Source organism: Varanus komodoensis, unplaced genomic scaffold (assembly GCF_004798865.1).
Source record: "Varanus komodoensis strain SLA01 unplaced genomic scaffold, ASM479886v1 scaffold40, whole genome shotgun sequence".
NCBI classification, from domain to species: domain Eukaryota; kingdom Metazoa; phylum Chordata; class Lepidosauria; order Squamata; family Varanidae; genus Varanus; species Varanus komodoensis.
The window spans coordinates 8,509,373-8,528,999 of NW_025335942.1; the positions used below are offsets into that span (position 1 = coordinate 8,509,373).

A 19,627-nucleotide genomic window follows, 5' to 3' on the forward strand; every position below is an offset into this window, starting at 1 on the left:
ATGCATCCCCACCCTTAGCGGTGGCTCGCGGTGGCTCCCAGTGGCCAGAACCCAGGAACCGGACAAGGCGCACACTGGGACTGCCTGCAAAGCATCTATTGCGCCTGGACTCAGGAAACTGCACCTGGTCCTCGCTCCTTCCCCGCGACGACGTGGACCGCGCGGCCCTCTCAGACCACCCACGTGCCTGCAAGAGTGCAGGAAGCGGTGCTGCTGGGAGCGCCTCGCGGGGAAGGTGGCTCCAGGGCGCAAGGCCGCTCCTCTCGGCAAGTGCCTGCTCTTGAGGGGGCCTCCAGAACCGGCTGCATGAAGCCACCTGCGACAGCCCCCCATTCAGTCGGTCAAGGAGCATTAGAATCGGAAGCGCTGCTGCTTTGTGGGGTCGAACGTAAAGGAAAACAACAGACTTGCATTGTTGATTTAACCTGGGCTACACGTGCCAGGACAATTTAAGGAACTGGCACAAATGAGAGGTTCCAATTAAATTAGCAATCGTTCCATGAATCTCAGTCCTGGAGGGAAAAAGAAGCCGACACACCTTAATTTGCAGCGGGTCAGTTAGTCATTTATCCAGGTGTGTTGTGCTCATTCCTTGGACTTGCTATGTTTTGTTCTTTTATACAGACTCGACACTTGCAACACTAATTCTCTATTACCACTTTTGTATTTTTACTTTTTAAAGCATTTAAAGGGAAAGGGTTTGTTAGGCCGCAAGACTGGGAACTGGTGCCTGTTGGGACTTTCCCTGAAATGGACTGGGAATGAAACTGCTGTGCAGAGAAGGATCACCTGCTGGAAGGGATGATGAGGGACTCCGTCTTCGTGATCCTGCCGCTGGGGGGAAGCTTCTCCATGAAGCTGTCCAAGGCAGAGGGCTGCTCTGTCTCTGGAGTGTCGTCTTGTTGCTGACTTTTCTGTAAAAAATTATTTTCTAAATTACATGAGATCAGATGCCTTGTGGAAAGGAGGTTGTTTTTATATTCTGTTGTATTCTATTTTTTTTTTTTAGCTGTGCCCTCCAAGAAAGGCAGGTGGGCTGCATGCCAGGGAATCCCCTTGTTGGTCCCTCGCCCATCATACTTGCTGGAAGAATATAAAAACCATGCTCCCCAGCCCATTCCTCCGGTCTCAGGGATGTGTCGTGACACTTCCATGCCCGTTTCCCCCACCTGGTTCCAGGAAATATCCCTCATGCTGCCCCCACGGCGGGAGGTTGCTGATTTCATATAAGGGGGTGCAGACCCTTTGGCAGGTGGGTCTGGGAGGCTCCCCCCACCTCTGGAGCTCCTTGAACGTCTCCGGTGCGCAGTGGCACCGCAACCTGGCCGTACCAAAACCCTCCAAAACAGCTCTGCATCGCTGCCTTGCAAGACCGGGCACCTGATGCTGGGACTGGGAATGGGGAAGGGAAGCATCAACTTGGGCTCTTGCTCATAGCCAGAAAGTACAAAAATGCAGTCGGACTCACAAAAGATGAGGTGTCAGAGACGGCATCTGCTGGTTGTTTGCTTTCAAGGTCCTTGTTCTTTTCAGGCACTTCTACCTGTTTGGGACAAGAGTCAGCAAATCAAGGAGTGAGGTGCACCTGGCCAGTTCTGACAGAAGCCCCGGAGGCCTGCTCCAGACAGCATCACGGCGGCATCGCAGGTACGCTCTGGCCGCAAAGCCCACCCTGAGCAGGTGTACCATGAGGTCTGCCGCACGAGGGTGTTCACGAGGCTTAAAAGATGGCAACTCCACTGGGATTCCCTCCACTACTGGGTGCTCTTTCTCGTGATTCCCAAGCCAAGGCGATTCGCAAGCACGGCTTACCGGGCTGGGCGGCTCTTTTTGGCTTCGGATGCTGTGGAGGCTTCCGATTTCCGTCTGAGAGCTTGAATGGGACAAGCCTTCAAAGTAAGGCCTGCGGGCAGAAGAGGGACAACACGGTGGCCGTTCGTTTCCCGGGAGTCCCAAAGTACAGCCAAGAGAAGCCTCCAGAAAATGCGTGCGTGAGAACCGAGACCGTGTCGGTCAGGGTGATGCTGGAGGAAAGTCCATGGAAGGACCTCGTTCCCAAGACCACCATTGCATCACTGTCGACTCAAAAGAAGAGCAGGGGGTCTGCTCGGAGTCAGATATTCTACGCAGCAATGTTCCCTGAGGGAAAATGAGGAAAAGAACTCCTTCTAGGACTCTTCCTCCTCCCACATCGGTGGCTTGTATCATTGGGTTAAAAGGCGTCACTGCAGCAGAGTTCTAAGCAGTGAAACGTTGTGTTAGATCTCCAGGAGAAAGACTAACAGACCGACAGTAGCGGGGAGAAATGCCAAGTCGCTTTTCGCTCTGCTGGTCTGGCTGTCCCAGCCTCTTCCGCCCCAAAAGGCAAGAATCTGGGAGGACAGATCAGAGCCCCCGCTTCTTACCTGAGCTTTGGCTTCGGCGTGCTGAGGACGCTGTCATCCTCCTCCATGTCAGGCCCGCTGTCACTAGGATTCTCAATGTCAAGGGTGTCGTACAGAAGGTCGAGGTCTTCTTCTACTTCCGGGATGTGATCCGTTGGATCCTGCTCCGAATCCAGAACCTGGGTGCCAGATGACAGGCAGTCACCAGGCAGGAGCCAGCCCCACCAGGACTGTGCCGCGCACAGAAATCCTCTAATTTCCCCTCCCCAAACGCCCAAGGCTTTTGGTATGACAAATCTGAGGTCCTGGTGCTTATTGGCCCCTGAAAGTGATGCAAATGGGCCCTAAATGGCAACCGTATGTAAGGAATCGACACGTACAGACGCAGGCAGGCAGGCAGCCCCCGCTCTGAACAATGGAAGCAGACATTCCTCCAGCCAATTCTAGGCACCAGGGCCTTTTAGCGCTTTCTTTAGGCAAGCTGGTATTTATTACTGAAGCTTGGGAAGCTGCATCCTCGACCCATCAAGCCTTTGGTATCCAAACCTGCATTTCCAAGTTCAACACTCGGGTGGAAAAAGCATGGGGAGCGTCTGGCTAGCCCCCTGCGTGGGGGACGCCCCCGTGCGCTTGGAGGCGGCTGTCGGGTCAGGGCCATGCTGCGCGTGAATAAACGCCTCGAAATCAGGGCTTTTCCGGTCACTCCTGCTAGCTGTCTTTGCCCATGTACTTCCTGATCCCTTTGTGAGTGGATGGGGGAGAGGGTGGACGCAGCGGCGTGTGTCCTCCGGGAGCAGGCGTGGCACAGCCCCCCGTCAGGAGATCTGGATGTCTGGGGACGGCACCTGAGGACTCCTGTTTACCCAGCATTGCCCTCAAGCGTGGAGCTGCAGGAGCCTGGAAGCTGCATGCCCCCCCGCAGAAGGCGCCTTTTGTGCTTGCTTATTTCAAGACATTGCCCTGTAATATGTTGAGGCTTCCCAAAAGTCCCTGACGAACAATCGCAGGCTCCCTGCACTGCCAGCAGTACTGATGGGAGAGACATTCAAGGACTTCGCCAGGCAGGTCTGGCTGAACTTATCTCTGTAACACCAGGACAACTGCACCTTCTTTTCCTATTGCAGTGCAAATCAGGGGAAAATATGTTGGCCTCGTTTTAACATTTTTAATCTTCCTTCTGCATAAGAAACGGGGATTGGTCTCGTAAACACCACAAAAAAATCCCACCCCTATGAAATGGACCGCTGGCACATGGTTCATTTGCAAGAAATCAGCAGCTGCCATTTCGAGCCAAAGCACGAAGGCGGAAATATGCTCTGCGTCTCTCATGAAAGTGCCCTTTGACCCGCACAAAAACGCCCAGGCCATGAGCAAGATGTGCAAATGCTGCGGGCAAAGGGCAGCTGGCTTACCTCATCGGATACTTTAAACCTCCTCAGCAGCGCTACCACCTTTTGCTTGAAGTTCTGCTGCTGTGAACGCAAGCAGAGATGTCGCTGACAGGCAGACCCACCAGCTGCGACGAACGCACACAATGAACGCTTCTCCTCAGGCAGCCCACACGACGGCCTCGTAACTCAGCTGCTGCTGCTGCCGCCTCGAGTGGCGGGGCAGAGTCCACCGCTCAGCACCTCAGTGCACCCCAAGAGCACCTCATCGTCCCCGTGCGTCCACAGGGGCCCCCCTTTTGGCAGAAGAGTCCTGCCGTGCCAGCGTTCCTCCAGCCCACCGGGCCGGCTGAGGAACGCTGGTGGTCGCAGGGCTTCCTTTTCCCCTCCCAGGAGGGTGCCCTCGGCCGGTTAGCTAGACAGCTTCAAAGCAAGAAGGGTTTTTTAGTTTTGGGGCAGGAGGAAGAGGAGGGAGAACGGCCTCTCTCTTCCTCTGCCTCGTCTGGCTCTTGCTCGCTGGAGGAAGATGTGGGGATGGCTCCGTGGTTGGAGCCCGCTGCCCATCAGCCAGGTAACCCCACTTGAATCAGGGCCGAGGAGCAATCCTAGCCGCGTTTAGACAGAAAACCCTACAACTACTGGTGTCCTGAGAGCCACAGGCCTTCTCCTCCCCATCCAAATGTGCATCAGGTTGCACCTTTAGTCCCTCGACTGTGCAGCCTTTGACAGAAAAGAAGGCATGAGAACATTCTAATGGAATAAATACAGGCATATTTGTAAAGCACATTATGCTCCAGGCAGTTCTCAACCAATCCTGGCAGAACATGCAGTATAACTGTTAAGATGGGCTTCTGATCATCTGCCGCGGTCCCGAGGGAAAATCAAACGGCCAGTTGGTCCAAATCTCCCTTCGCAAGTAAAATTCATTTCCACCAACCCTGGTGATGGACGGCGTTCTCACGATCGCTCTCCACTGCTTCTTCTGCTTCCCCAGTTCATACTCGTCGTCATCCAGCTCCTGGACAGAAAGACACATGGGCCCGCGTTGCTTTTTCATCCACAAAGAGCGGGTGAAGGGAACGGGGACCGGGAGGCCTTGTGCATCTTTCCGAGGGCTGCCAACCATTCTTTATCAGGACTTTATCATCTCTAGCCTGGCAGTTGCATTTGGATATTTCCGAACGTTTGGCTGTGAGGTTGTATCTTTCTTGTGACTTCCCAAGATATAGAGGACACAGCCTGATGGGTCAGGGTATCGTGCAAGGAGGAAGTCACGGAAGAGCAGAGCTGGAAGGGGCCAGAGGGCCACCGGGTCCACCCTCCAGCTCAGTGCAGGCTCCGCGTTAAACCATCCCTGAATGGCCCTGGTGTGGGAGAGCCCGCCACCTCCCCAGGGCTTGGGTTTCATTGCTGCACTGCCCCAGGGGCCAAGAAGTTCTTGATCTCTAGCCTGAATCTGGCTTCCTGTAATTCAAGCCTATTATTCTGTGTCCTGCACTCTGGGATGGTCAAGAGGCGATCCTGGCCGTCCTCTTTGTGAGCCTTGCGAGAACGCGAGGAGCGCTCTCCTGCTTCCCCTCCGTCGTCATTTCTCCGAGCCAAACATGTCCAGCTCACACCATCTCTCCACAGGGCACTGTTTCCAGTCCCTGGATCATCCCTGCGGCCCACCTCGGCACCCCTCCCAGCTTGTCTGCATCCTCCTCAAGGGTGGTGCCCGGAACTGGAGGCAGGGCTCCGGGTGAGGCCGCAGCAGCGCTGGGCAGAGGCGAACCAGCACTTCCTGTGACTTGGAAGCGAGACGGCTATTAATGCAGCCTTGAAGCGCATTCGCCCTTGTTGCAGCCACGCCACTTGGCCGGCTCACGTTCAGCCTGCGGCCGATTCCAAGATCCTTCTCACTTGCCGTACCGTCGAGTGGAGGATTCTCCACCTTGCAGCAGCGGTGTATTTGGATTCGTCTTCCCAGGGGCAGAGCTTGGCACTTGCCCCCACTGAATTGCACCCTGTTGTTTCAGCCCAGCGCTCCAACCTACCCAGATCGCCCCGAGTCTTGTTTCTGTCTCCGGGGGCATTAGCGGTCCCTCCCAGTTTCGTGCCACCTGCCATGTGCCCGCTTAGCGCATGTGTCATGGGACTTGCCTGTCTCTTGCAGGGAAGCCAAGAGCTTGGCAGGCCTTGGGCCAGAGGATCCAGACGGCCTCGCTGCCTGAAGCAGCTCTTCTTGCCACCGAGAGCCCAAGCGATCGCCCAGGAGCAGGAGGGTCTGCCCAGCCTGCGTCTGGCACGAGCGAAACGATCAAAGGCGGCGCCCCCCCCCTTTCCATCTGGACAGGTCACAGCCTGAGCATCCTTGGCCTTCCAGGCCTCTGCCAGAGCACCGTCTGCTCTGCTTTCTCCTTAGCGAATGCCCTTGGCAGGATCGCAAGCAAATTGGAAGGAAGATCCCCCAGGCTGCCCTAAACCCATACGTGGCCAACGGTTCTACTGGGGCAAGCCGTTTCCGTGCTTTTCTGCTTCATCTTGCGAGCCACTCCAAATCCAGAGGCTAAAGAACAGCTGATGCATGGCTTTCATAAAACAAAGCGAGCGCTGCATTTCCTTGCAAAGGGATCCAACGGCAACTACGTTAAAACCTGAGCCTGGCAAAGGATCGCACGTTTGGAAAAGGGCCTGGGAACTTTGGGAGGGTCACGAAGGCTGCCCTCCACCCACGCAGAATTCCGTGAGAAGCGAGCGGGGGCGCAGAAAGCCCCCAGTTCGCTGCAGCGAGGCAACAGGAGTTTTGCCACCGCAGAGTCGGCTGGTGGACTTTTGGGGGGCTGCGGAGACTGCAGTGGGGAACTGGAGGTGCTCAGTGCAGCCCCTGAGCAGGTGAAACGTACCTGCCCCTGAACTGCATCGTCGCTCGCTTCCTGTTCTGAAGAGAAGCTTTCGTATTCCTCTTCGGAATAGTTGTCTGAAAGAAGAAAGTCGCAGGAGCAATTCATGCAGAAAACAAGCAAGCAAGCAAGCAAGCGGCCAGCCACCCCGGCGGTGGTGGGAAGGACAGTGTGGAAAACGACACCCACGGATCGCTGACCAGTCAGGGCGCTTCAGCTGCTGGGTGGGAAATAACAGTTTACCTTCCCACCTCCTCCGGTACCTGGAGTGGGCAGCTTTGGAGCTGCAAACTCTCAGTGACTACACTTCCCTTGGTGAAATAGTCCCCAGTCCCATCACAGGATTCCTAATACTATGGTACAGTGCTGTCAACATAGACCATGCTTTAACTTATGCGAAAAGTCATCTCTCCCCCGAAGAACTTAAACATATCCATACTAATTTGGATTATTGATCTAAACTATATGATTGAGTACCTAGGAACAGCATAAAGGTTTAAATCCTGTGGGATTGCCACTTCCTGAATAGCTGCCTTCAATCTCAGGAATTTCTGGGTGTTCTGTGCTCCTGCCCAAAAGGAAGGAACAAGAGAGATGCTTTTTGCCTCTCTGTCCCCCCACACCCCCTGAAAAGACCTTTGAATGCATCTCAAGAATCCTTTGAACTTCCTTTTCTGACTTAGCCATGCTGGATTTCAGTCTGCCAACATGGGCAAGAGGCCAAATTACATCACTCCATTTCTCGGACTCATCATATTTACATCCTACTGAGCAAAATAAGGAACAAAAAACTGTATTTCAGCATTTAAAAACCACCCGTGTTTTAAAGAGGTTGCCACTGCTTGATTTCCTTGATCGTCCAGATCTATAAACTGTCAGGTGGTTCTTATCAGATTCCCTCCGTATGGTGCAGAAGGCCCTCCTTCTCATGGGGAATGGAGGACCTGGCGACCAAAGCCCTGCTCGGCTTCCCATCTGCTCAGAGTCGTCACTCTTGGTCCTTCTGGGTTCCTGAGAGCGGCTCCAGAGGAAGGGAAACATCACCCTCTCTCAAGCCATTGCTTCCATCCGCAGGTCTGTGGTCAAAAGGCGTTTGAGCTGGTTAAAGGCTTTCCTACTTGAGTCGCTGAAAGTCCTGCGAGGAAAACTGGGCAGCCTAACACATCCGAAAGGGCAGAAAAGGGACCTTCCGGTTCTCGATTACCTGCAGCCTTAGTTTTCGGGCTCATGGGCATGACGCTGTCCTCCTGGTCTATGGGCTGGCTGGACAGGGAGAAGATCCAGATCTCCGCGATCTTGGCCGAGGCCTCCTTGATGCTGCTGAAGAGGCTCAGCACCTGGTCTCCTTCTGTCGGGTGCTGCATGACCTGCAAGTGCAGACAGAAGCACACGCCGGGCTCGGATTCGGCGGCAGCCTCCCCCTCCTGCTTCACGTCCGTGTGATTCAATGCCGCTCTCGTTCCAGAACATTGGAGAACCTGGAGCCCAAGTCGCCTTCTGAGGACAGGACGCTGGAGCCCTGGCCACCCGGCCGAAGCCACCAGGCTCCCGTGCGGCTCACGGGGCTCCTGCTGTTCCACGCACACAGGCCCTCCACGGCCCTCGGCCCCCTGCCTCATGGCCGCCAGGAGGACTGCCTCCCACGCGGGCAGGGAGCGGATGGTAGGACAACCCGCTTCCCAGTGCACTCCACTGGGCAGTGCGGAAGGGGGTGGCCTGGGAAGGGATGGGGCAGGGCGTTGCCATGCCTCTGGGACAGTCCTCTGGGTGGGGGCGCAGGTTCGCTAGGTGGGAGCGCGACATCTGGGGCCTCTAAGGCGGCCTTCTGAAACGGGACTCGGTCGTGTGTGGGGCTAGCCGGACGCTGGGTTCCACCTCTGCCGAACTGCAGGCCAGAAGGAGATCCTAGCCAGAACCACCCCGGGGGAAGAAAGTCTTAAACTGACCTTCCTGCACCACGGTCCTCACTGGGCCCTCTAGTGGGTGGCTGTGCGGTTTAAAAAAGAAGAGAGAGGGCATTAAATGGCGGGAGGCTCTCACCACGCTTCCCCCCCGGGAGCCTCGCCCAGGCCTGGCAGGCCGGGCCCTCCTCTGCCTGACGAGAGGCCAGTGGCAGGCGGGGAGTCGGCGGCCCCCACCGCATCCTCCGTCGTCCTGCAGCGTCCCAGGGAAGCCACAGGAGCAGGGAGGGGAGCCAGAGTCTCCCAGCATCAGCAGGAGTGTCAGGCGGGAAGCTGGTGCTGGTGGGACGGGACGGGACGGGGCGGGGCGGGAAGCCCCTCCTTCCAAAAGAGCTGTACATTTGGGGGCTAACCATGGCTTAGCCTGCTGTCTGGATTTGCTAAACCACAGAGCAGGCCCTACGTACCGGGGGGAGGGGGGTCTCCAAACCGCATTGAAGGAAGCGAGTGGCGTGTGCCATCCGGCCCTCTGCCAAGAAGCTAAGGGGGCCAGAAAACCCGCTACTGGGGGACTCCTAGAGTCAGGGCAATGCCAAGAGCTTCCGTGGCACTTCCGTGACCGATCCTGTGCAGAAGGCCGGAAAAAGTCCATTCGCGCTGCCACGAAGTCAAATGTTCCCCAGTACAAAAGCCAGAACTGCCCCAGGGAAGGAGGGGAAGAGGCCGAGGGGGTGAAGCAGGCCTTCCCCAGATGGGCGGCTGCAGGAACGCCGAGAGCAGCGGACGCGCCACCGAGCGGAGAGTCTCGTTCCTCCCACAGAAGAAGGGAAGGGCGTGGGAAGCTGTGAGGAGCCCGCGAGGGAGGAGGCGGCCCCACACGCCTGGCTCCCATTCTGGGACTCGGGGAGCCCGCCGGGATTCGCGGGCAAGGGCGCCGCACCATTTCTCTCGAGTGAAGTGAGCCAGGATTTTGGATCAGAGGTGGGTAAGGTGGTGCTGGATTGGATTGTCGGAAGAACCTGATTTACGGTCAGATTGAGCCTGTTTATTTTCAGTTTGCGCCTGTGAGAAGAACAGCTGGGAGCGTGCCGTAAGAACAAGATGCTGCAACGAGTAGCTACGATACAATATAGAGAGAAGCATGGAAAGCAATTCCGGAGAAGTTGTTTACTTCTACTCCCAGCCCCGTCACCTACTGTTCTTGCTTTCTCTTGGAAGATCACAGCTGCCTGTCACACTGAGCACTAATAATACCTTTCATTCAGCAAGGGCCTTGATTTAGCGGATTAAATCTCCTCCCATGAGACAGTCACTGTGCTTCCAGGCTGTGAAAGCAGGTACCTACCTCTACCATGTCAATCGATCCCACTGCTAACGTTTTGTAGCCAAGAATGGTTCGATTTTTGTACCGTTTCCTCCGCTGCAGCATAATCTGAAGTTTGTTGCCTTCTCTTTTCAAGAAATGAGGATACTGCAAGTGAAACATGCCAAGATTTATGACAAAGGCAGGGGAACACAAGGGAGTTGTGTTCAGCATGGGAGTTGTCCCTATTAACAACCCCAGGCTGATAGGGACCATGGGTTGTTAACTGTGTGTGACGTGTTGTTGCCTGGGCTATTTAAGGGTTGCTCCCCACCCCAACCAACCATGCCCACTGGCTCTGGACGACACGGGAAGCTGTGCCAACAAGGGTGGCCAGCGGAATTGAGCAGCAGGAAAAATAAGACCCTATGGAGGCACTTCTGTACCTCGGCCCACAGTCTGTAACGACAGCTGGTGATCTGAGCTGAAGGTCTTTTGATCAGACTGAACAGAGTTGGAGGTTTTTTTAAACATACATACATATGGAACAAATCTAAAATACAGCATCCAATGAACGGTGAAAGCGCTGTGTTCAGTCAGCTTGATGACACTGCCAGGGTGCTTCTCCTAATAATTCAGTTCTGAAAAGTCTGCTTTCTTGAGGCTGCCTCGATAGAGGCACGGCTTCCAAATCCTGTTTTGTGCTGTTGGGCACTAGTGAGGCCCGTGCTGAATACTGAGTCCAGCTCTGGGCACCACACTTCGTGCAGGATGTGGGCCAACTGGAGGGCAGCAGAGATGTTTGGGGTCTGGAAGCAAAGCCCTGTGAGAAGAACTGGGCAAGTCCGGCTTGGAGAAGGGACTGAGAGGAGATGGGAGGGCATTTTTCAAGCTCTTGAAAGGCTGCCAGAAGAAGGAAGGGTGGGCTGCCTTCTTCCAGACCGTCCCAGAGCGCAGGACATGGAACAACAGGGTCCAGTTCCAGGAAGGTGGGCTTCAGTTGGACATGAAGGACCGCCCGGCAGTGAGAGCAGCATTTCACGGGAGCCCGTGATCCGGGGGGGCTGGGGCTCTCCCACGCGGGGGGCATTCAAGATGCTTCTGGGCAGCCCTCTGCCAGGAATGCTTTAACCTGGAGTCCTGCGCTGACAAGGAGCTTGGACTTGATGGCCTTATCAGCCCCTTCCAGCTCTACTATTCCAGGATTCTAATGCAGCTATTTCATTTATGTATTTAAATCATCTGCAGATATGGATGTCAGGTGATGGCCTAGGCACAGAGGATAACAAGCCAGGTTGCACGCGGACATTACGAACACCACAGGCGGCACCTTCGACTCCACTCTCGGGATCCATACAATCAGCTGGGACCCCCTGCTGGGCTTCCTCCTCATCTCCCCACTGTTTTCGTCCTCCGCAGTGGACAAACCTTTCCCGAAAAAGGGGCCGGCTGTGCAGGGAGGACTGGCTCAAGGAAACCAGAAACAAGCGAGCAAAGCACGGAAAAACAGAGCAGCGGAAGAGGGCAACTCCGGAGAGGCCCCCCCACCTCGCACTGCAGGGGCTGTGGGCAAGCCAAGGCAGAGCAAGGGCTGCGCTCTTCCCGGCTTCTTTTCCCACCCCCACGCAGGATCAAGGCCAGGGGATGGAGCTCTGCTCTCAGAACGTGGCGCGCGGCCCAGGCCCTCCCACTCCCCCGCCTGGGCATTCCATACCCCCCAGAAGTCACATTCCAGAAGCAAAGAATGCGCATTGCCAAGCGCGTATGTGTGGGGTGCTGCCACAGTCTCCTTTCAGAACGAAACGGCGCTCGATAGCCGCTTTCCAGCAGCTGTTGTCATAGGCAGCAAATCCTTGATCGATTCTGAACTGCCGCTCGGAACGTCGCCACAGCAATGAAGGGCGCGCGAGAAAAGGCCAAGGTGCCCATGGATGCCACCTTTCCGTCCACGCAGCTCCTCTTCCAGCACGGAACTAAGTGTGCGGCCTCTGAATGGGTGAAAGCAGCACTGCTTCCAAGAACGCGTCCTTCACCCGTTCGCTGCCCGGGGTGACGGCCATGAGCCAGGGAGGGCTTGGGGCGAGGAGGCATTCCTGGAAGTGGGGCTGTCAGCAGCTGTTTGCCATGATCTCTGGATTAGGATGTTGCTGCTGCTGCTGCCCAGAACACCTGCAGATTTTGCCTCTGCCTCACCATCGATGGATAAAAAAGATGGGCTTAGATGGTCCCCCAGTTTGAGTGGGAAGGACGATTGCATTCAACACGCATTCAGGGCTAAATTGGGGTCCTGCCTGTCCCTCTTAAGCCCAAACAAAGCTAAGCTTCAACTATTTCCAAGATTTATTGTCTATACATGTTGGGAACAACCAATTTACCGTGGGCAGCAAAATGCCTTGGTCTGGCCTGGAATCCAAGTGAGGATACACTGCAGAGAACTGTGCTTGGAGATAACCTATTTTAAAGCAAGTGAGTATCCACAGTCACAACCTTCTAGTACCTTCCAGCCCTATGATTTCATAGGGACTAGGATCAATGGATCGGGTTTTTAAATTCTTGTGTCATTCAAGCAATGTCACACATGGAGGTGCTCGCAGTAAGGGAAAAGTGGATAAAATTAGGATTTCTTACAGTACCTGCAGGGAAAAGGTCAGTGCAAGGTCTGTTTCTATACGCCCGCTAGGATGCAGTAGGATCTCATGAGACCGGAGTATTCGTTTTGAGCCCTGCAAGGGAAAGCAGCCAGACTGAGAATTCACCACGTCTGTAGAAGCACCAGGTCAGGTCCGTCTTCACGTCTTCCTGAGCTGGCCGGAAGGGCGGAGCTGAGGCAGCCATGGCCCATGGCTGGGTCACAGTGCTCTCCTGGTGGCCCCCGGGGGAGTTCGGTGCCCGGCCACCCCAAGGGAGGTTAGACGAGGCAGCACGGAGGAAGCCTTCCGGGGGGGCCCACTGTGTGCACGGCAGGAGGGGAAAGGAGTCGAGCGGGTCTGGATCCGGAGACCCCGTGGCAAGGCCAGCCTGGGAAGGGGGCAAGTGGAAGAGCGAGGTGGCGGAAAGGGAAGTAGCTAAGGCAAGAAGGGCGAGCTAAAAGGGCTGCGGGGAGGCTGGGCTAATGAACCGGGCTTCTTGCCCCGCTAAAAGGTTGTGGAGGATTCCGGCAATTTCTCTAAGTGGAAGAGTGAGCAGTGGACACCGAGCACTCCTCCTTCCAACGAAGAGACTGCGTCATTTGTACCACCACGGGGCCCATTTGCCACCCCCGCTCCTTCGCGCCACGAGAGCAGACCTATCCGCTCCACCTCACACCTCCCTTAACGGGCAAGACAAGGTACATGCACAGCTGCCTGAACAAGAGGATCTTCGCTTGTCCTTGGAAAAACGGCACGGGCGGGGCTCTAACCTGCACCGCCACGATGCGCAAGCAGCAGCTGCACAGCGCCACATGTTCCCAGAGGCCCGTGGCGAGAGGGGGCGCGCTTCCCATCGCTCACTGTGAATTCGCCTACTACGGCACAATCCCACCCCGAAGCAAGGCCCACGGACTGGGACGAGGCTTGCGTCCTGGCAGCCATCCACAGGGCCGCTGCCTCAGCTGCCGTGCTTCCAGTTTGGAGAAATACTTTGGGAGCACTTCAGACGGCTGACGGTTCTACCACCACATGCAGTTGGTATAAGCTGCAACTTTATCTACTTATCCACCCTGACTTCACATTATGAACTATCCTTGTCAGCAGCGTTTTTCTGGGAGAGCTCGGGTTCTGACTGTGCCAGAGTCAAAAGAGAAGGGCCTTACATAATGCAGCAGCAGAGACCGTGTTCTGCAAATCAAATGTTCAGGGATCTGCAGATTTAGGCTGGCATGGAAAACCAAGCGGACCATCCATGAGAAACGGCTACCACTGGCTATCAGTCCAGCCCAGAGGGATCACATGCAGAACAATGAAGTTTATTATATTTGCCATGGAAGTATATCCAGCAGTAATTGGAACAGAGACGCGAGCTGCACTGTTCCTGAGCGGGGAATCTTGCCCCCTGCAGTTACTGTGCTGGCATAATCAGCCTGGCTTTGCTTTAATATCTTTAATTGCTTGCATAATTACTGTGTTATGTGGAATCTGAAATAGCTGGTTCCCTGCTGATACAGCGAACCCCCTTCCTCCCCCTACAGTGAGAGGACATGGAGATAATCCATTCATCTTCCCTGCGATCTATGGATCTTCCTTCAGCCCTGTGCCACCTTCCGCGGCCGCTTCCAATACTTTTAGGGCTATTCCTTGGGTTGTACGCTGCTCAGGATCCACTTCTGCGCCCCCTATTTCCTGCTGGCGCCTTTGCGTGCACGGATGTGTCCCTTTTGTCCCCCCAAGGCAGCTGTGCCTGCGCCAGGGGTGCCAAGGCACCTAACCTGCAGAAAGGGCCTGGACAAGGGAGTGCTTCGCTCACGTCCTGCTGAGGGCAGAAACCACCGAGGGTTGCTTTCTCTACACGATCTATGCAGCCACTGCAACGAATGCACCCTCTTCTCCTCTTGTGCTCTTTTCACTTAACTTTTCTTTGTTACTGCGCCATTAAAACTTTCTGGCATTCACACAATTAGCTTATCACGTCTAGTCAGACTCCCTTACCTGCATTTTGACTGCAATTACCACAGAGATGAGATCTTTATCCAATTCTTTCAACACTACCAGCTTCTTCAAAGTCAAACTGCACAACCTGCAGATTAAAACAAATACCAAGAATTCAGTTAGGCTTGAAAATGAACAGAAGTTAGAACACACAGGACCAAGTGAACACACCAAGCCAGGAACAGTGAGCAAAATGCTTGTAACGGAACCTTTTAGAATGGGTACGGACAATTTTGTGCACTGAAAGCAATGTGTGTCCCATGAAATAACCCTGCATCTATCCTGCCTGCCATTTCTAACAAAAAACTGCTTTTAATACCACCAGATAGGAAGAAGCCCCTGCCTATCCTTTCAAGAGCAATTGCTCACAGACATACGTAGGGACACAAAATCTCAAGCAAATTTAATGTTGTGAGGATCTGCATCAGAAAAACAGACAACTGCAGGGGGAAAAACACGCAATACATACTTCCTTAACAAACTTATCTTATTTTACCACTGGGATGAACAACTTGTAGCCCTGCTGACATCTTGGCCTGCACTTCCTATCATCCCAAGCCAGCCTCACCGATGGTAAAGGATCACAGAGCTGAAGGCCAAAGTATGAGGCCAATCTGATCACTGCTGCCCGCACTTGCTCATCCAAATCACGGAGAACACAGGTGAAGAGCACTGCGCCAGGACTGGAACCTGCAGCACCCCACTCGCTACGTCTTCCCCGCCTGGGAAGGAGCTACGGATGAGCTGAGTCTGATTCTGCAGCCGACTGTGGATCCCCTGATCATTGTCCCACCCTGCCCACTTCTAGCTAGTCTGCTGGTCAGGATAGCATGGGGCACTTTACCAAAAGCTGTACTGCAGTCAAGATAGATTATGTCCACAGCATTCCCACAGTCCATCGGGGACGTTACCCAATGAAAAAACGAAATCAGAATTCACAGCATGCATCACCCCAAACCCTAATTCTCCCTCTCTCCAGGATACTCCCCAATAAACAGCAGAGCAGAACCTGTTACCTGGATGCTCTACTTAAATTCATGTAGCCGAAGGCTTCATTAGCATTTTGAGAAGCAGGTTCTGGTGCTGGCTCGCCAGTTCGTGATCCACTGACCTTGCCAAGCAAGGCTTCCCACGCCCTGTCTTGGATGCATTTGTTGTAGCTAATTGCACATAATTAATCTTTGTTGAATGTCATCGTGTTAGCTTAAGCTAATGGGGAGAACGTTGCTTTGATTTATGCTGCTTTGGAACCTGTTAAGCCCTAATAAAAGGGATGGTTCTTTCAAGGAGAGAGAAGTCGGAGTCTGCTGGAGAGGGAAAAGTAGGGAGCGAATAGATCTGCTCCCGACAGCTGGCCTTGAAATGCCATGGGAATACTGTTAAAGCCTATAGCAACTTTCACCCACTAAAACATAGTTTTGAAGATTGTACTCGTTAAGCTTTTGCTGTGAGATTCCTGGCAATGAAAACCTCTTGCTGAGATGGCGCCTCCCCTGGGTTGGGTTGCCAGAATTATGGCCTGAAGAATCGAGAGTCTTACGAGCTTCTCGACAGTATCTTGGACACGTGCTCTAGAAGGCAACAGACCCCCTGTCCCTCTCAGCACAGCATTTCCCACCACAACCAGTTCTCTGCTGGTTCCTGGGCTGGTGGCTGAATCCCTCCCACCCATCTTGGCCTTTCTTCTCTAGATGAGGAGTCCTCCCATCCTCAGCTGGCCCAAGACTACCACATAAAAGCATCCGAGCACTGGCTGTGGGGTTTCAGTGGTACAGCCTGATTCCAGATTCTGTAGTTCTATGGATCACACTGTTTCCCTTCTCCTGGTAAAACTCCCCCTTCCGGTGCTCTTTTTCACTCCTGCAATAAGCTGAGGAGCACCTCACGCCCTTCAGGCTTTTCTTCCTGGACATGCCGGCAGTGTGCGTTCCAGGTGGGTGCAGGTCACACTCTCCTCCAGCAGGAGACCCAACGTGGCCCACGTCCAGCCGGCCACTGGAACAGCTGTTGGTGCCCGTGATTTCCCTGGACTGCCCTCAACACAAAATCCCCCTTTGCTTGCTCTCAAGGAGAGAGAGACTTGCTAGGGAATTCATCTGCCCTTGCCATCTCAAGCAGGAAAACACCATTCACCTCTCCCAGCTGGCCAGGGGATCTGTCCCGAAAATATCACCCCGTCCTCCTGCCCAGATGTTTTTAACAGGGCCCTGATTCTCAGAGTCATGGCTTTCTGTTTGCTTGGCAAAGAGATTTATCTGGGAAGGGGATTCCCTGGGCTGGAGAGGGAGAGGGGGTGCTGGCGGTCCTGATGACGTCCTGCTCCGAATCAGGGATCAGGTCAGGTCTCTCAGGAAAGGAGGTGAAAGGAGATCAGCACCATGGAGAGCTCCGCGCCAGGTCCGTGCAGCTTCATTAAGGATCGGAGCAAGACTTTTTTAGGCAGGCCTCTCGCTGGGTTTAGGCAGGCTGGCCCCACCTCCATGCTCTGGGCTGGAGCACTGCAGAGAGTTACGTGTGGGGCTGCCTTTGAAGACGGTCTGGAAACTTCAGCTGGTCAAAAACAGGGCGGCAAGGTTCCCCCACCCCCCGCCAAAGGGCTAATATGACCAATGTGATCGTATTAGACTCACACTTTACCATCTGCATGAGTGGCAAGTCTATTTTTGGGCATGATTTAATCCACAGTGTTAAAATTAACATCCAGAGTTCTTCACAGTTTAAGGCCACGTTTATTTTCCCAGGAATTTTAGTATTCCCACTTCTGTTCTTTTAAATCCTTTACTGCATGGCCTCTAGGTTTTTACTTTGGCTTTTACTTCCATTTTATACTGTAGCTTTAAAATTTAGGATGCATTTTATGTTTTCACTAATGGTTTTAGTTGGGAACTGCCCGGAGAGCTTTGGCTATTAGGTGGCACCAAAATGTAATGCATCCATACATGTATTGTACTGCTTTAGCGATCTCGGGCTGTGCTAACATGGGCTTGGCTATGGCATGCCCATTTTTTCAGGGCCTTAGTCCTCAGAGATAGTGAGGCAGCCAATCTAGAAGCAAAGAAACTGGTGGTTTGCTAGAAAACTTGTCCTGGGAAGACTGAAGTCACAAGACCCTTTTCCATGGCTCGAACCCAGACCCTGCTAAATCAATAACTCTGCAGCCTCTTTCTCTAATTTTCTGGGGATGATAGTTCAGGGTCCTGGCCCAGGACAGCGCAAGAATGACCGAAAGCAGACTGCCAGTGTGATAAAATGTTAAGAGGGCTGCCCGGGGACTCTAGGAATCTGGGCTCTGGTCCCCATTTTGCTATGAAACTCACTTTAGGCCAGTCACAGACTTTCAGCCTAAACTACCTCACAGGCTGGATTGCTGTGATGATCAAACGGAGTGGAGGAAACCAGAGCAAGCTGTCTTGGCTTCCTTGCAAAAGAAAAAGGCAGGGTAAAAATGATGTAAAAACACAACCATCCTGACAAATGAAGACCCCAAGAAGAAAAAGGTTCTCTACTCCAAATGTAGAAGATGTTCCCTTATTTTTGGTTGGCCCTAATTCACTTCCAATTACCACTCAACCGACCCAGTTTGCTATGTTAAATAATATTAACTAAATTGCTATAGATTATGTATATTATTCTTGTATGCAATGTTCAATCTAACAGTTTTCAGCTCACTCTTGTGCACTCTACTCCTTCCTAGTCATTAATTTAAGGTTGGTTTTTTTAAAATACTAAGCTCATACGACACACAAAAGTAGCGCTGGCTGTATCTTCAAGAATGTCCATTTACAATTTCCTGATCTCCTTCAACTGTACCTTACTTCTCCTTCCATCATATCTCAGCATCCTAGCTAAACAAATAAAATAAGCACAACCTTTTAACGACACATTAAATGCCTCAATTTAGGCTGCTAGCGGAATTCCACTAATTGCAGATTCAGGATACATGCAACCGAGTTCTTCAAAGTGTTTCTCAAACGTGCCCGCCAACCCTTTGAACAAGCCATTCAAGGTTAAATATACTGGGGGACACATTTGGGAGAACACTGTTAGAAGTTCTGTATTAGCAGATTTACACATTGCCGTACGGGCTTTCAAGCTCAAGCAGTGTGCCCCAGTTTCAGGGAACAAACAACTCAAGCAGAAGCTGTAACACAGGATGAAAAGGGAAAGACAGTTTGTTAAAACAAGCAAACATCTAGACGGAACAGTGTGGCCCTTTGTTTTTATCGAGAAAGCTCCATGCCTGGGATGAGCTCATGAGAAGAGCAGTCACAAGTATCCAGGCGGAGAAAAGAAAGACAGGGTGATGGCGGAACAAAGATTCCCTCAAGGGTCGCGTAAAGGGGGCAGCAGGAAGTGGGGGTCAAAGAACCCCGAAAGGAGGCATCCCTGTCCCTCCGGGGTCAGTGCCCCAGCAGGCAACCAGGGCAGCCAACGCCAAGGCCCTGCTCCCAACAGGCCAGTGCTGGGTTCAGGACAGAGCCCGACAAGCTTCCAGGGCGACAAGCCGTTACTGAGGGTCCCCCTGACTGCAGCCCCTGCCCGTCCGCCTCGGATCGGCCTGAAAACCTTCCCGAAAACCAGGCTGCAGCTGCATCCGCGGCATGCGGTCCTGGCCAAAGGGCAAAGCCGGGGAGCCGGGCGTGACTTGCTTTCCGCTGTCCCCGCATCCGCCTTCCTCCTGAGACGCCCCAGGATGCCTGAGCCGCTGGCGTCGCCGGCGGGCCCGGAGCCCCTGGCGGCCCCTTCCGAGGGGCGCCCGCCCCGCGCGTCGCCCGGGCACGGCCAGGCCCTGCGCCTGCAGGGGCCCGGGCCCCCAGGGAAGGCGCCCGGGCCCGGCTCCTGCAGCCCGCAAGCGGGGGGCTCGGCCTCGGGCGCCCGGAGGCGCGATGGGGGGCAGGGGAGGGGAGGGGGAGGGCGCCCCCTTCCCCCTCGGAGCCGGGGGGCAGCCCGCGGGCCCGTCTCCGCCACCCACCCACTCACCGCGGGACGCAGCTGGGGCTGGAGCCGTCGATCTCCCAGGCCGCGAACAGGTTCATGGGCCCCGGGCTGCTGGCGGCGCCCGGCCCGCTGGGGGGCCCGCCGGAGCGGCCGGCCACGGCGGAGGCCGCCATGGCTGCAGCGCGGCCGCCCGCTCGGGCCCTCCG

At 54.4% G+C, this 19,627-nt stretch overlaps 1 protein-coding gene across 4 annotated transcripts in view; it reads right to left on the reverse strand.

Annotated features, from left to right (window-relative positions):
* Positions 1–19,580, reverse strand: part of PACS2 (phosphofurin acidic cluster sorting protein 2) — a 41,513-nt gene extending 21,933 nt beyond the window's left edge. For 2 of the 4 annotated variants that reach the window (XM_044442865.1, XM_044442864.1), the window contains exons 1-12: positions 19,464–19,580; positions 14,484–14,571; positions 12,492–12,581; positions 9,901–10,026; positions 7,859–8,021; positions 6,658–6,731; positions 4,710–4,790; positions 3,797–3,856; positions 2,406–2,563; positions 1,813–1,903; positions 1,469–1,543; positions 790–914 (exon numbers count right to left, since the gene is read on the reverse strand). In XM_044442865.1, coding sequence (XP_044298800.1) covers positions 790–914; positions 1,469–1,543; positions 1,813–1,903; positions 2,406–2,563; positions 3,797–3,856; positions 4,710–4,790; positions 6,658–6,731; positions 7,859–8,021; positions 9,901–10,026; positions 12,492–12,581; positions 14,484–14,571; positions 19,464–19,519 — 1,187 coding nt within the window. In that variant the 5' untranslated portion in view covers positions 19,520–19,580. Of the gene's footprint in view, positions 1–789; positions 915–1,468; positions 1,544–1,812; positions 1,904–2,405; positions 2,564–3,796; positions 3,857–4,709; positions 4,791–6,657; positions 6,732–7,858; positions 8,022–8,600; positions 8,642–9,900; positions 10,027–12,491; positions 12,582–14,483; positions 14,572–19,463 lie in introns of those variants that run through there. The other 2 variants (XM_044442866.1, XM_044442867.1) reach the window with 2 other exon arrangements.
* Between the last annotated feature and the right edge of the window lie 47 nt (positions 19,581–19,627).